This window comes from Carassius carassius, chromosome 21 (assembly GCF_963082965.1).
Source record: "Carassius carassius chromosome 21, fCarCar2.1, whole genome shotgun sequence".
NCBI lineage: Eukaryota > Metazoa > Chordata > Actinopteri > Cypriniformes > Cyprinidae > Carassius > Carassius carassius.
Genome location: NC_081775.1, coordinates 16,583,686 through 16,598,041, shown reverse-complemented (window position 1 = coordinate 16,598,041; position 14,356 = coordinate 16,583,686). Strand labels below are relative to the sequence as shown.

Sequence of the window (14,356 nt, the reverse complement as noted above, 5' to 3'; positions counted from 1 at the left end):
TATTATAATTCTATGTATATTTTGTTGAGTATGATTCTTTGGCTATATTACTTTGTGGATGACCCATTTATTCATGTTTCTGAATTTATTACTTTATTTATTTGAATTGTGTTAAGTAATGTTGGTGTTATTCCCTGTGTATGTGTAATGGACTAGTCCTTTGTGTATATAAGTTCCCCATGTGTGTCATTTGGGGGGTCATGTTTCTTTTTTGTCTAGTTTGGTTTTGATTACTGTTAAGTTTGGTTCTGTTCGACCCTGTTTTTGGGCCTAGACCTGACTTTATTTTGTTCAGTTTTCAAGTAATTTAATTTGTAATTTTGTTTGGCATTTAATAAATCATTTTCTTGTTTTTGGAAATCCTGCATTCTTTGCCCTTGACTGCTTGGTCCCTCACACTAGTGAGAATGGAATAATTAATTCACTGAGGGTCTTGTCAGTTTTTCGTCACTTTCAGTATCACATTTGCCCCTATCAGTGGTTAATTTTTGTCAATAATGTTTCACAAATAAAGGCTATATGACATTTTCATTTTCATTTTCCCCAAATGAATTCTGAAGATAATGGTTCTAGAAATTAAACATTTGTTATTACATTTAAATCACACAAAAATATGCGATGTAAAACATTTCCACCACTGAAAACATCCAGCCTTCCCAGTAAGGTAAATAGGCAGTTTTTCTGAAGTGTTCTCCTTTCTCTAGTGTCACACTGATTATACAAGAGCCACACAATCGCAGAGGAAATTGGAGAGTAAACACTGGCAGAGAAGTGCTCAGAGCTGTCAAACACATCTATGTGATTGAGCACAACTGTGTGCTATAGAGTAAACACTGGAAAAGTCATGGGTACATCGCTGTAGTGGGAACCATGGCAAACTACAGGACTGTTGGGAGAGATTGAGTGAAACATAGTGCTCAGGACAGATCATATAGCTCAGAGAATCCAGCAGAGGAAGTTAATGACTAATAGTCCAGTTTTTTTTCTTTCTGGAGGAAAATAATATGGCTGGAATAATTTCCTGATGGTGGAAATGGATTCTTCATAACGATGTATCTCATTTTCGTACTAATGTCAAGGTTTTCCTCCCATAGTCTCCTAAACTGATGACTTCACCACTCCCATCATTGTTCACTGTACAAACCCGATTCCAAAAAAGTTGGGACACTGTAAAATTTTTGAGTAAAAAAGGAATGGAATAATTTCCAAATCTCATAAACTTATATTTTATTCACAATAGAATATAACATATTAAATGTTGAAAGTGAGAAATTTTGAAATGTCATGCCAAATATTGGCACATTTTGGATTTCATGAGAGCTACACATTCCAAAAAAAAAAGTTGGGACAGGTAGCAATAAGAGGCCAGAAAAGTTAAATGTACATATAAGGAACAGCTGGAGGACCATTTTGCAACTTATTAGGTCAACTGGCAACATGATTGGGTATAAAAAGAGCCTCTCAGAGTGGCAATGTCTCTTAGAAGTCAAGATGGGCAGAGGATCACCAATTCCCCCAATGCTGCGGTGAAAAATAGTGGAGCAATTTCAGAAAGGAGTTTCTCAATGAAAAATTGCAAAGAGGTTGAAGTTATCATCATCTACAGTGCATAATATCATCCAAAGATTCAGAGAATCTGGACCAATCTCTGTTCGTAAGGGTCAAGGCCAGAAAACCATACTGGATGCCCGTGATCTTCGGGCCCTTGGATGGCACTGCATCACATACAGGAATGCTACTGTAATGGAAATCACAAAATGGGCTCAGGAATATTTCCAGAAAACATTATCGGTGAACACAATCCACCGTGCCATTCGCTGTTGCCGGCTAAAACTCTATAGGTCAAAAAGAATCCATATCTAAACATGGTCCAGAAGAGCAGGCCTTTTCTCCAGGCCAAGGCTCATTTAAAATGGACTGTGGCAAAGTGGAAAACTGTTCTGTGGTCAGACGAATCAAAATTTGAAGTTCTTTTTGGAAAACTGGGACACCATGTCATCCGGACTAAAGAGGACAAGAACAACCCAAGTTGTTATCAGCGCTCAGTTCAGAAGCCTGCATCTCTGATGGTATGGGGTTGCATGAGTGTGTGTGGCATGGGCAGCTTACACATCTGGAAAGACACCATCAATGCTGAAAGGTTTATCCAAGTTCTAGAACAACATATGCTCCCATCCAGACAACGTCTCTTTCAGGGAAGACCTTGCATTTTCCAACATGATAATGCCAGACCACATACTGCATCAATTACAACATCATGGCTGCGTAGAAGAAGGATCCGGGTACTGAAATGGCCAGTCTGCAGTCCAGATCTTTCACCCATAGAAAACATTTGGCGCATCATAAAGAGGAAGATGCGACAAAGAAGACCTAAGACAGTTGAGCAACTAGAAGCCTGTACTAGACAAGAATGGGAAACCTTTCCTATTCCTAAACTCAGTCCCCAGACATTTGCAGACTGTTATAAAAAGAAGAGGGGATGCCACACAGTGGTAAACATGTTCTTGTCCCAACTTTTTTGAGATGTGTTGATGCCATGAAATTATTTATTATTTTTCCCTTAAAATGATACATTTTCTCAATTTAAACATTTGATATGTCATCTATGTTGTATTCTTAATAAAATATTGAAATTTGAAACTTCCACATCATTGCATTCTGTTTTTATTCACAATTTGTACGGTGTCCCAACTTTTTTGGAATCGGGTTTGTATTTTTATATGTGTGATATGCATAGTATAAAACCTGTCATGGTCACACAATGCACTTGATGAAAAAGGGCAGCAAGACAAGGAATTCCCATGTTTTGGCACTGACTTGTTCACAACTGTAACCCACCTGTGCACTATAAAGACAACTCTCATTAATTGCATTTTTCCTTTGCCCTGTAGCCAGGAGCCAGTGCTCTCAGTACGGCCAATATCCAAACTGCCCAGCTGGGAATGGGAAAGGGAAGTCAATACAAGTGAACTACACAATTACTTACAGTTCTTGTCTACAACTTGGCACAGGATGTAAATATAATTGATTGTAATAATGTTTCATGTATTTAAGTTCTTGCATGTATATAAGTTCTTGCAATAACAAAGAATCTTCTGAATGTATGTTGTGCAAAGAGAAAGAGCAAGAAAAGAAAGCAAAACAGCCAAATTAAACTATGAGAAAAAACAAGAAAGAAGAACTAAAGTAATAATCACAAAATAAAAGAAAGAAAAAAATAAAAGGTAAAGAAACGAACAAGAAAAGAAAAAAGTAACAATCAATAAACATAGAAAAGAAAAATGAAAAACAATATGAAAAAGAAGAATGAAATAGAGATGGACAGACTAGGAAGAAAGAAAGAAAGAAAGAAAGAAAGAAAGAAAGAAAGAAAGAAAGAAAGAAAGAAAGAAAGAAAGAAAGAAAGAAAGAAAGAAAGAAAGGCAAACAAAAAAGCAAAGAAACAGACAAGAAAAAATAACAAAGAAATAAACGAAAGAAAAGAAAAGAAAAGAAAAGAAAAGAAAAGAAAAGACACAAGTGGAAAAGTGTTGTGTTGCCTCTGCCCCAGAAACGGCTCGTCTGTGTTTTTCTTCTCTTGAAGGTTTGTTCTGGCTCTTGGACGCGGCTCGAGTCAGACCCAGCGCTCGGACTCTGTAGAAAGTGGGCTTTGCTTCTTTAAGACTCCCCTGAAGTTTGAGATGCACACACGAGGGCTCGCTGCTTGGGTGGTCTCTCTACTTTGGTGAGCTGTTGCTAAGCAGCTAATAATAGTCGTGTTTGCTGAGTAATTTTTGCCCTTCTGGAACCAATCAGAGCACAGGAACCCCAGCCCTCTGACAGCCCCGGAGGCGGGATTTCGAGTGGCTTTGCCACGCCCCTCCTCCTCTGTCTCCGAATGGATAGTGATCTTTTTTCACATCTATTGAATCTCTCAGAGATCGCCTTGTCGCGCGGCCTGAGGAGGGACCACATAGAGCACAGAATGCTTCAGCCAGCGAGGGATCGACGTTTCCACAGCATCCACTTCGCCTTCTGATATCGCGGACTTTCCAGAGGACGGCGTGAAAGTGGGGAATTGTTGGAGACCTCCAGATTCGCGAAATGTTGGAATGGAAGGCGCAGACTCTGACTCGCCGTCTCAAACAGGAGTATGAAGTGCTTCGCGGATCTGGGATCAACGAGAGACAAACTTGGTTTTCTTCGGATATCACTAAACGCTCGCGGGGAAATACACTAGCGCGGATAACGAGACGTTCGGCGCAGACTTTGCAACATGGCCTCGGCTGTTAATGTGTCCTCCGAGCAGGAAAACAGAGACCCCGATCGGCCGAGGTTAACGCGGAGAAATAGGGGCAACTATCGGAGCGCCGCGGCGGATTTGGAGTATTTGCAGCGGCCGAGCTATTGCGATGCCGCCTTTGCATTGGAGCAGATTTCAGAGGTGCTTTTATGTTTGCCTCGTTTGTTGGGAATGCTCTGACAAAGTGCTCAACTTTAGTGAAGTCGCTAGGTAACGGGATAGCCACGGCACCGATGGGGGTGTCTATGCGGGAAGCAACCTGTAGCCGCTCGAGGGGTTCGCTGCGTTAGTTCCCCGCTATTTCCATCTGTCGCGATTCAGTAATCGTAACGCAACTGTCAGACGAGAAGCTGAGCTCGGAATGTGAAGCGAAGGGTCTAAAGTTTTGTTAGTGATGTTGGCCCTAGATGATTGAAGCCCCCTCAGATATGATCTACACGGGGAGTAGTTTTCGTCCCTTACTGCTCAGTGTCGATCCATGTGGATGCCCTCTTCCGTTCACAAATATTGTCGTTAACTCCCTCTGTGTTGGCTGCAGCACTTCCCAAATCACTTCACATCACGTCCCTTCAGCTATGCGACCCACGTGCATCCCCGATATTGCATGGCTTTGGACATTGTAACCTGTTTCCCTGATACAGTGTCTAAAGGATGCAGTCTGACACATTGCAGCAAGACTCAGATTTAAGTTTAGTTTACGCGTGGAAGACTCAATTGAATTATACTGTTTGAAAGCCGAGAGAATGGCACAAGTAGTATGGAAAGCCGTTTTAACATTTAGTCACTGGAATTAAGTGGCATTTATTTTTGTTACTAGTAATTATTTATTACTAGGAAGTCATCTTTTTTCAGTTTCATTAGTAATAACTGTTTGTAAGTTAGTAGTCATCATTCTTTTGCTTCTAGTCACAATCCAAAATAATGACAAATAACAATCTTATTGTTATTGGTGGCATTTGCCATTAAATTTTGGGGGAATCTGTGGTTCAAACATGATGGTTGATTTTTATGTACTATAAAAGCCAGCTTTTTTGCACTTATTTGTAAGACACTTGCATCTGTCTAATTCTTAGAACATTATAAGACTAACTGTGTCTTTTTTAATTGCCATATGTAATTACTAGCCATAACAGCTACTTTGTATTTGATTCAAAATCTTACTGGTAATATTAGGAATCGTTTAGTGTCAACTTGAAGACACACTTGTGTCTAACAAACAGGTATTAATGTCTGTTTAGTACAAGGAAGACTGGAATAGATAGTTGTAACTAAAGACTAAATACTTGCACCTAATGAATAGTTACAATTAATACTGGAATAGATAATAATCTGAAGTTGGAGTTGGAGAATTCAAATTTGCCAAACAAACAACTAATTGCAAAGGACTAAGTCTTACTAGTATCTAATAAATAGTTATTACTTGTGACACTGAAAAAGTTATTATTGGGATACTTAATGGTAATTAAAAAGAAGCACTTGCAATAAATAATTGTTAAAATGGCTTGCCACAGAAATAAATAGCGCTTGAAAGCGTGTAGAGGCTACTTTTGAAGACTTTGAGTCGTGTTTATACGTAACTCTAGTTGTTTAATACATTTCAAGTAATTATTTTCAAAGAAAGAAAAAAGTTTATTCCTTATTATACAGTTATTTAAACCCAACTTTAGCTTATTTTCTGCAGGTTAGTCGAAAAACCATGACTATTCAATGATGGAATTAAGTTTAATCTTTCTAACAAGGTGATGAGTTTAATATTTGCTCTCTCTTGTCTTGTAGGGGAAGGCGACTGGGAGGAAAGCGCCGCTGTGGTTGAGAGCAAAGTTTCAAAGACTTTTGTTTAAACTTGGCTGTTACATACAAAAGAACTGCGGAAAGTTTTTAGTTGTGGGCCTTTTAATATTCGGAGCTTTTGCTGTTGGCTTAAGGGCAGCTAATCTGGAGACGGACGTGGAGAAACTCTGGGTAGAAGGTAAGAAGCTGTTTTCCTTGTACTTTAAGCCTTTCCTATACGTTTTCCCCGCAAGTGTAAACTAAAGGCAGACCCGAAGCAGTGGGTGAGGTAGGGGTCTGTCATGTAAGCTGAAGGAATTGTTTATTGTATAGAAATCTGGCAGAAATCCAGATTAAACGTGAAAAGAATGTTTTTCGCTTCGAATTTGCCTCACGCACACGAACGCAGTGTGTTTATGGAACCCGATAGCGCGCGCGCCGAAAGTTTTCAAGTTCGATACATCAGTGGATATATGATTTATAGAGCAATTTGAGTGTTTTTTAACACGAATAGCCGCCATTTTGTGAGTGTGTGCGAGTAAGTGTGTGTGTCTGCCTCCAAGCAGTTGAATCTGATCCGCGCTTCTCACAGAGTCTGTGTGTGGTCCTGTTTTGGACAGTGTTCAACTTTCCAAAAAGATTTGTCTCAGAGTTTCAGTAGGAACCGAGCGAACTGCAGGCAGAAACGTGCACCCAGACCCGACACAGACTACAGCACACAGGCAGCTAGAAGAAAGTTTAAAAGAAAGTTGTTTTATTTATGAATAAGTCAGTTGTGAGAAGTCGGGGCCGTAGTGTGGGTGGTGATTTTTTTTAAGGGGGAGGGGCAAACAGGCCGTTTTGCTTTGATCTACATTCCTGAAGTTTAAAGAACCTTTGATAAGACCATGGATGATATGAGGGCTTTCCTTTTAGATAGTTTTTCAGTCATTATTTTTATATTACGTTAGTATAATTGGATGAGTTGGCTTTTAGTGTGTTTTGGACTGTAAATACATGCCATGTTATGCTGATATTAAAGTCAGTGGTGTGTGGTAGATTTATGAAAAGGGGAGACAGTCACTTCTCTGTTTTTGTGTATTTCTATAAACATACTTTACATTTTTACACTTTTTAGGTCTCATTTAGTTGTAGATCACTGTTTCAAGTCGAAAGAAGTGATGTTTGAGTGGTTGAGCAGTTATTCTGTAACTGGTTTATGAATCCACACCATTTTGACCAATTCAGTGCTATTTGCCAACCCTTTTGCAACAGCACGATAGGTGGCTGTTGTAATGATAATGTTGTTAAAATTGACCGATTGTCAACAGTAATTGACCTATCATAATAAGGCACATCCTGTCATGTGACTTTTCCCAGTATTTTTCAGTTATCCCCCAAGAAACATTATTATTACCTTATAGAAATGAGCAATTTTACACTAATTGATATTGCTTTTATACTGTTATGTAACTGCTAATTTATTATGTCCTCACAGTTTTATTTAAGGAGGCATTGCTTCCCTTGGAGAAAATGTCCTTGATGAGTTGTTTTTTAAAAGCTGCATTTCTGCATTTTTGAACTGGGAAGGGAATTGTTTTATTGGCTTTATGATCTCACGGGCCTCTCTTTTTCTTTTCTTTTTTTACTTTACTGATTTGCCCTTGAGCAGACCCTTTTTCATCCAAAGCAACTTAAATGACCCTAGCTGTAGTTCCAGTCCCCCTGGAGCACCTTAAGTGATTGCTCAAGGCTTCTTTGGTAATGGAGCAGGTGCCGGATCTCTGAGATTTTTTTGGTCAACTCTACATGAGACTCATCTTGGAGCCCTTATGCAGTAGCAGCCTAGATGCTTAAACCTCAGTCTGCCCCTCGGGAGAGAAACCTTTGCATTTATTCTAAATACATCATGTAGTGGAGTGTCTGAAATCTTAAGTAATATTCTCGGTATAGTCATTTCTGTGTTAATCTTATCACAAACACCTCGCTAACCCAGAGCCTTATCCTCTCTGCAGTTTTATCTCTGTCGCTCACTTCCACACTTCCTTTCCAAGAAGCGCAGGAGGTTTGCAGATGAAGTATGACAGTCGGTTATTGGACACACACTCACTCACACCTCAGTTGTTCCCATGTCGAAAGCACATGACAGCTTCCAGATGCAGTAACATTGAGATCTGTTTGTTTAGATTAATCTCCACAGCTGAGAGATAGATTCGTTTAGGCCAGGTTCTGCGCTGGGAGATGTCGGCCCAGTGTCCATTAGGATGCATGTTTATGTTTCGTTTGGATCGGTCTTTTGCTAGCGACCTCCAAATGACCCTTCGTTGAAGCTCTTGTCTCTTACTCTCCCTTAAGTTCAGCTTGAATGGGATTCAGTGTGATCTCATGTTGGCTTTCATCACTTGCCATTGAGGTCTGTTACGCTCCAACCATTATAATTAGTTTGGTTGCTCTACAGATTTTCAGCGTTACACGATTGATGTAGATAATGTAGTCTTAGCTTTCGAGTGACTGGCTGAATCCTCTCGCTGATCTGATATGAATGTACAGTAGCTTTGATGTTTTGTAGGCTAATGTTTGGAGTTGTGGACATTTGTGGACCTCAAGCAAGTCTTCAGGTTTGTGCAGAAAGAGTAATGAATATATTTCTGTGTACTTATTTTATAAATAAATATATATTAAACATATATATTTAAATATAAAAAAACAAATGTATTTTATTTGATTGTTGAAAAAAAAATCTAAATAATGGCTTCGACTTTGCTGTTATTGTAGATTACCTTTTTATTGTAGATTAAACGAGTAGCCATCTTTTTTGTTTTCAAAATCACAGGCTCCAGGTTTAAAAAAAAAAAAAACAGCACCGCCTGAACTTAATTAAAACAGTTTCACGTAAACATTCGCCTTCCTGTACGCCTTCCCCTTCTGGCTTTTGTGAGGGTCCGCTCTTGCAGTGAAATCATTGAATATCAGTGTTTGGGTTGTCCAATTCTCTCGTGTGGGGGGTAGTATGAGCCTCTTGGTCACAAGGCTTCGTCCCTTAGGACCTGAGGTCATAGATTGGAGACTCCACTATTTAAAAGCTCATCTGATACTGGCTACATGACCTGGGTGCAGAGTGAGGGGTTCCAGCTAACGCCAGTGATGATGAGAGAAGGTTTACTACTATGCTAGCCTTCCTGTGGAAGAGGAGTTGATCGATTTAAAGGTAATAAATGAGTAATTTAGCCAGCAACATATGTTTATACACCCAGCAGGGGGCAGTGTGAATTTATTAGATTGTTGATCAATTTGCCGGTAATCTGGAAGATGTGTAACTTGGGTTAATTTTTTTTTATTATTTTAATCAGTTTTTTGTGTTTTTAGTGCCGATTTGATGTTAACTTTTTCAAGTTTTTCACTGTGTTCTGTGAGTAGAGCCATTTTTAATTCTCTCTTCAGGTGTTTACTCTTTAAGTTGTTTCATTTGACGTGAACTGTAGGCTGAAATTGCCTTTGCATTCGACTGGTGTGGACATATTGACAAACCTCCCCTGGTTTCCCAGTGAAACATGAGGACAGTTAAGTGTTAGCAGTATGGAGGGGTGTATAACCTGAAGTTCATGGTGGGAAGAAGTCCTCTTTTAATATGAAGGAAGCGGCTGAAGAATGTGGCCTCCCTGCACTGTGGTGAAGAGATGGGGATCTAGTGGAATTCTCCCTGTTTGGATGTGCTCAGGAAGGCTTGGACACACATGGCTGAACTGTAAGGGATGTATGTGGAGCCCTGAGGGCTTTAAGGGGTTTGAAGTTTGAACTAGGTTTCTTCTTTCTAAGATCGGAGAACTGGGGTCTGTGTGGCTGCCTTAAAACCTTAGTACTTCATGTAAAAATATTGTGGAGATAGCAATAGAACTAACAAGTATGAAAACAGTTAAAAAGTAACTGTGATGGCCAATATAAATTACATTTAGATGGACTAGTTTTCTACATTTTGGGGAAAACTGCCACAGTGCTGAAGTTTTGTTTAGGATTCCCAGGGTGTTGCTGTATGGTTGGTATTTAGGTATTCTGATCGGCTGCTAGGGTGTTCTACATGATTTCCAGTAGGGCTGAAATGATTAGTTGACTTTATCGACAAGAAAAAAATGTAGCCTAGACAAATATATTTGTTGTCGAATAGTCGGTTGATCAATTATGACCAACCTGTCCTTCAACCAATACTGCCATATAGGTCATTTGTCCAAATCCAAGAAATACGAACTCGATCAGATCGTATACTACAACTGCGCCCCTATCGGCAGCAGGACATTTTCATATTAATGTTTTGTACTCTTTTATTTGCACTATAATTTGGGTTTTGTGTAGAGTATTCAGTTGGTAGAGTATTGCTTTATACGACGATATGTAATCATGCGATCATGGGTTTGGTCCCAGAGAACACACATGCTCATAAAATGTATATGCTCTATAAATCATAATTTTGCTTGATTTCTGTGAAGGATAGGTTTAGGGGTGGGGTTATGTAAGGTCATTCGAACGAATAAGCCACCTAGTAAATCATCTACAAATTACTGTGAGATCGGTAATGATGTTTGATTGGTAATGATGTTATACGTAACTTTCTTTACGACTGACGCAACACGATACTGTCATTATTTTATGCCCGCTAGTAGGGGTGGCACGGTTTGCTGAAAAAAACCCGTACCGTTCGGTTCACCACACACGGTTCGGCACGCGCTGGGACCGCGGTTCAACTTAAATCCAAAGTATCTGTAATATGGTTTGCTATAAATAGCAGTTAATATATGTTTCTGTTGATGTATGTGCATTCTGGATTCCCAGACATTACAAAAATAGTGATGAGAAAAAAAAAACATCATCCGGGTGCTGAAAGCGTGCTCGCACAGATGAGAACTGAACAGCACACATTAATATGTATTTAAACTAAACTCATTTAAGCTTTGTCAGTTTAAACATCTAAGAGCCAAAGACGTGAGCTCGCGCGCAGTGAGAAGAATTGTGCATGCGCTCATCCGAAGCGCGCAAACCCGTGCCTCAGAACGCGGGCAAATATTAAGCTCTCTCTGAAGTATTGTGTTTAAATGGACAAATTCAGACAAAAATTATGTCAAAATGCCCGTTTTGGTAAGTATCCTACAGCAGACATAGCCGGCAGAACGCAGGCCACTGTATCAGTGCATTCTCTTAAAGTGACAGTCTTTATATTAATCGAACAGCAACTACAAAGAAATCACTCACTGCTCTTGATTAAAAAGCTTTTATAACTTTAATAAAGAATAATTTTTAATTTATATAGTCCAATATGCAATTACATTACATTTCTGTACCTAAAAACTTATGCTAGACCTGCCAAAAAAAAAAAAAAACAACAACTGAAAATCACTGTTTATTGTTTGTATCTTTACTCTATCTATTGTATTATGTGTGCTGTTGCTTGTAGTTGGATAGAATATTCTTCTTTTTTTTTATTAGAAAGTATAGTTTATCCATAAGCACATACCGAACTGTACCGAAAACCGTGAAACAAACCGAACCGTGAAAAAATTGAACCGTGCCACCCCTATAGGGCGCTTGTCAGAGTGCAAACAATGCCAAATCAGTAGAGTGTAGGAAAGTTTTGCAAAACTATAGACAAAAAAATGTCTTGTGTGGAGGCCCTGATATACTTACTGCAAAGTTATTTTTCATTCTTCGCTTAGGGGTAAAAATAAGTTTGATATATGCAAACAGCGTTTACTGTTAGCATGACAAACATGACAGAGTTGAAAAAACAGCAGTTAAGAAAGCATCTGATCATAGCGATATATGTTTGCAGTAGAGCTGAAACAACGAATCGATTTAATCGATTAAAATCGATTATTAAAATAGTTGTCAACTAATTTAGTCATCGATTCGTTGCTAAATAACTTTTATTTGCCGTAAGCGGCTTATTTCGCGCATATTTCAAATCTGCGGTGACCAAAGTGTGGCAGTAATGAGCCACCGGAGGGAGAACTTTACTTTGAGCCTTTAAAAAAGAAGAGTAACCTGTAAACTCTGCACTACTGAACTGTTTAAGGGGACGTTCACATATCGCGTCTTTTGCGCGCTCAAGTTCGTTATTTCCAACACCGCACCGCATCGAGTTAAAAACATTTAAACTTTTCAGAATGCGGCAAGCGCACCGCGGGTCATGTGACAAGAACTAACCAATCAGCTTCATCCTTTCCCATAACAACGTTAAAAGCTCAGTCAAGATGAAAGGAACAGCTGATCGTAGTTGTATATGGATTTCCATTTTGAAATAAATTTAGTAGCAGAGCTACTGCAAGCGATGTTTTGAGCATCAAATCCATTTATCCTTTGCTGAAATTTCTGCGTCTTCAAGGAGAGAGCACGTCATGGTTGCTTAGCAAAGGCAGACGCCTCAGGGGCGCTTCTGCCCGAGCGCTTTGGAAAGAAGGAGAAAGCGGTGCGCCTAGCGTTTTCCACGCGTTTTTAGGCGCGATTTGTGAACGGCCCCTAAGACTTTCATTTGTGCAGATTCTCCAGTACAATGTTTTTTGCAAATGTTTAGTCGTAAAAGCTGAGAACATTGCTTTTTAACAGTTAACATTTAAAGCTTTACAAACATGTTCTGTGATCAGTTTGTCGTTTACCAGTTCAAAATTCAGTCTTGCAGCCTAATTATGACTGAATGAGAGAGGTAAATGTTTAAAGATATTTGAAATGCACTTTTTTTCTAAGTATTCACCGCTCTTTTTCACACAGCAGGTTTTTTGTGTGTGTCCAATTTTTTTTTCTGGACAACCTTCTGATGGATTTTACTTTAAATTGTGAGTTCCATTCAGGTTTCATGCCATTAGCACTTTATTCGAAGGATTGTTTACAATTTCACAGCATAAGCTATAAAGCTGTTTCCCAGTAAATAATAAAATACAACGCACTGCAATCTTATTCTGTTTTATCCTTATTCTTCGTGAAAATATGTTCTGAAAGATTCCTTAATAAGCTTTGTTCGGGATGTTAAACTACTTTAGGAGCTCTAAGGACTGCCATGGTGAAAACATTATTTGAAATCTCCTTGTGAAATTTGCTAGAGTATGGGTCAGTGTTTTGATTGCAGAAGAGTTCGACAAAGGATTACTAACACATAATAAAACAACTCCAGGTATATTTTTGATGAGGATATGACAGTGCAAAATGGTTAAAATCTCTTAAAAAATCTATGCTGAAGGATAAAGACCATTTATTAATAATTTACTTGGGGAAAAAAATGGGAAAAACTAAAATATAAGTACATAAACCGATTAATCGATTAATCGTAAAAATAATCGACAGATTAATCGATTATCAAAATAATCGTTAGTTGCAGCCCTAGTTTGCAGCAGCTCTCCAATCAGCACTTCAGTCACGTCACAACACATTTATAACACTATAGCATATATATATATTTATATATATAACACTTTATGCAATAGATTGCTTTAAAGTAAGCAGTGGTAAAAAATACTTCATTAACATGATAGTTTGATTTGCATGGATTAATGCTTGATCTGGCTCAGGACTGTTTTGATTTTTAAGATAGATAATGCTGTGAATAAAATATTATTTCCAAAAATAAAATGCCTGATCACTTCCCTTAATTTTGTTCCATATCTATATGGCTTGTATAAGGAGATTTAAGACAGAATGATACATCAGTAAGTTACATTTGTATGCATTTAATTAAATGGTGAATTTCTCTTTCTGTCATCTTGTTTTGTGTGCCAAATATATTTTGTATCATAAAAAACAATTATGTTTGCTAAGTGGATACAGCGATATTCTCAAATGAAGCTCTATGAGATTTTTGCCTGTTTTCTCCACCAGGTGAAATTTGTAAGTCTGATTGCTTAGAAAAGGAAAAGTGCAGTGTATTTTAAAAAGTCTATGAAAACTGAGGGACCTATTCATTTTGGTAACACATAAGATAACAGTTTAAAGATATTTACTGTCACAGTTCGCCAATAAATATTTGATGGTAGTATTTTGGCAGTTGACTGTACAAAACTCACGGCCATAAAGCTAGGGTGGTATTGTTAAATATGTGGCTGCTAGGGTGTTCTGGGTGGTTGCTAAGTGGATACTGTGAAATTCTGGTTCCTGTATGGCTCAAGTGCTTTCTCAAATGTAACTCTATGTGACTTTTGAGCTTTTTTCACCAAGTGGAAGTTGTGAGTCTGATCACTTAGAAACACAAAGGTGCGCTTCTAAACAATCCACACCATTTGAGGTGCCATTCAAGTCTATAGCACAAATGCTGTTGTACGAGGCACATGCAGTTTGTTTAATACTTAGAAT

General features: G+C 38.6%; 1 protein-coding gene across 1 annotated transcript in view; it reads left to right on the top strand.

Moving 5' to 3' along the window:
• Nucleotides 1-3,895: 3,895 nt before the first annotated feature.
• The window catches only part of LOC132097655 (protein patched homolog 1-like), a 56,258-nt gene continuing 45,797 nt past the window's right edge, over nt 3,896-14,356 (top strand). The window contains exons 1-2 of the mRNA XM_059503516.1: nt 3,896-4,423; nt 6,059-6,251. Of these exons, the coding sequence (XP_059359499.1) occupies nt 4,256-4,423; nt 6,059-6,251 (361 nt within the window). The 5' untranslated portion in view covers nt 3,896-4,255. The remainder of the gene's footprint in view (nt 4,424-6,058; nt 6,252-14,356) is intronic.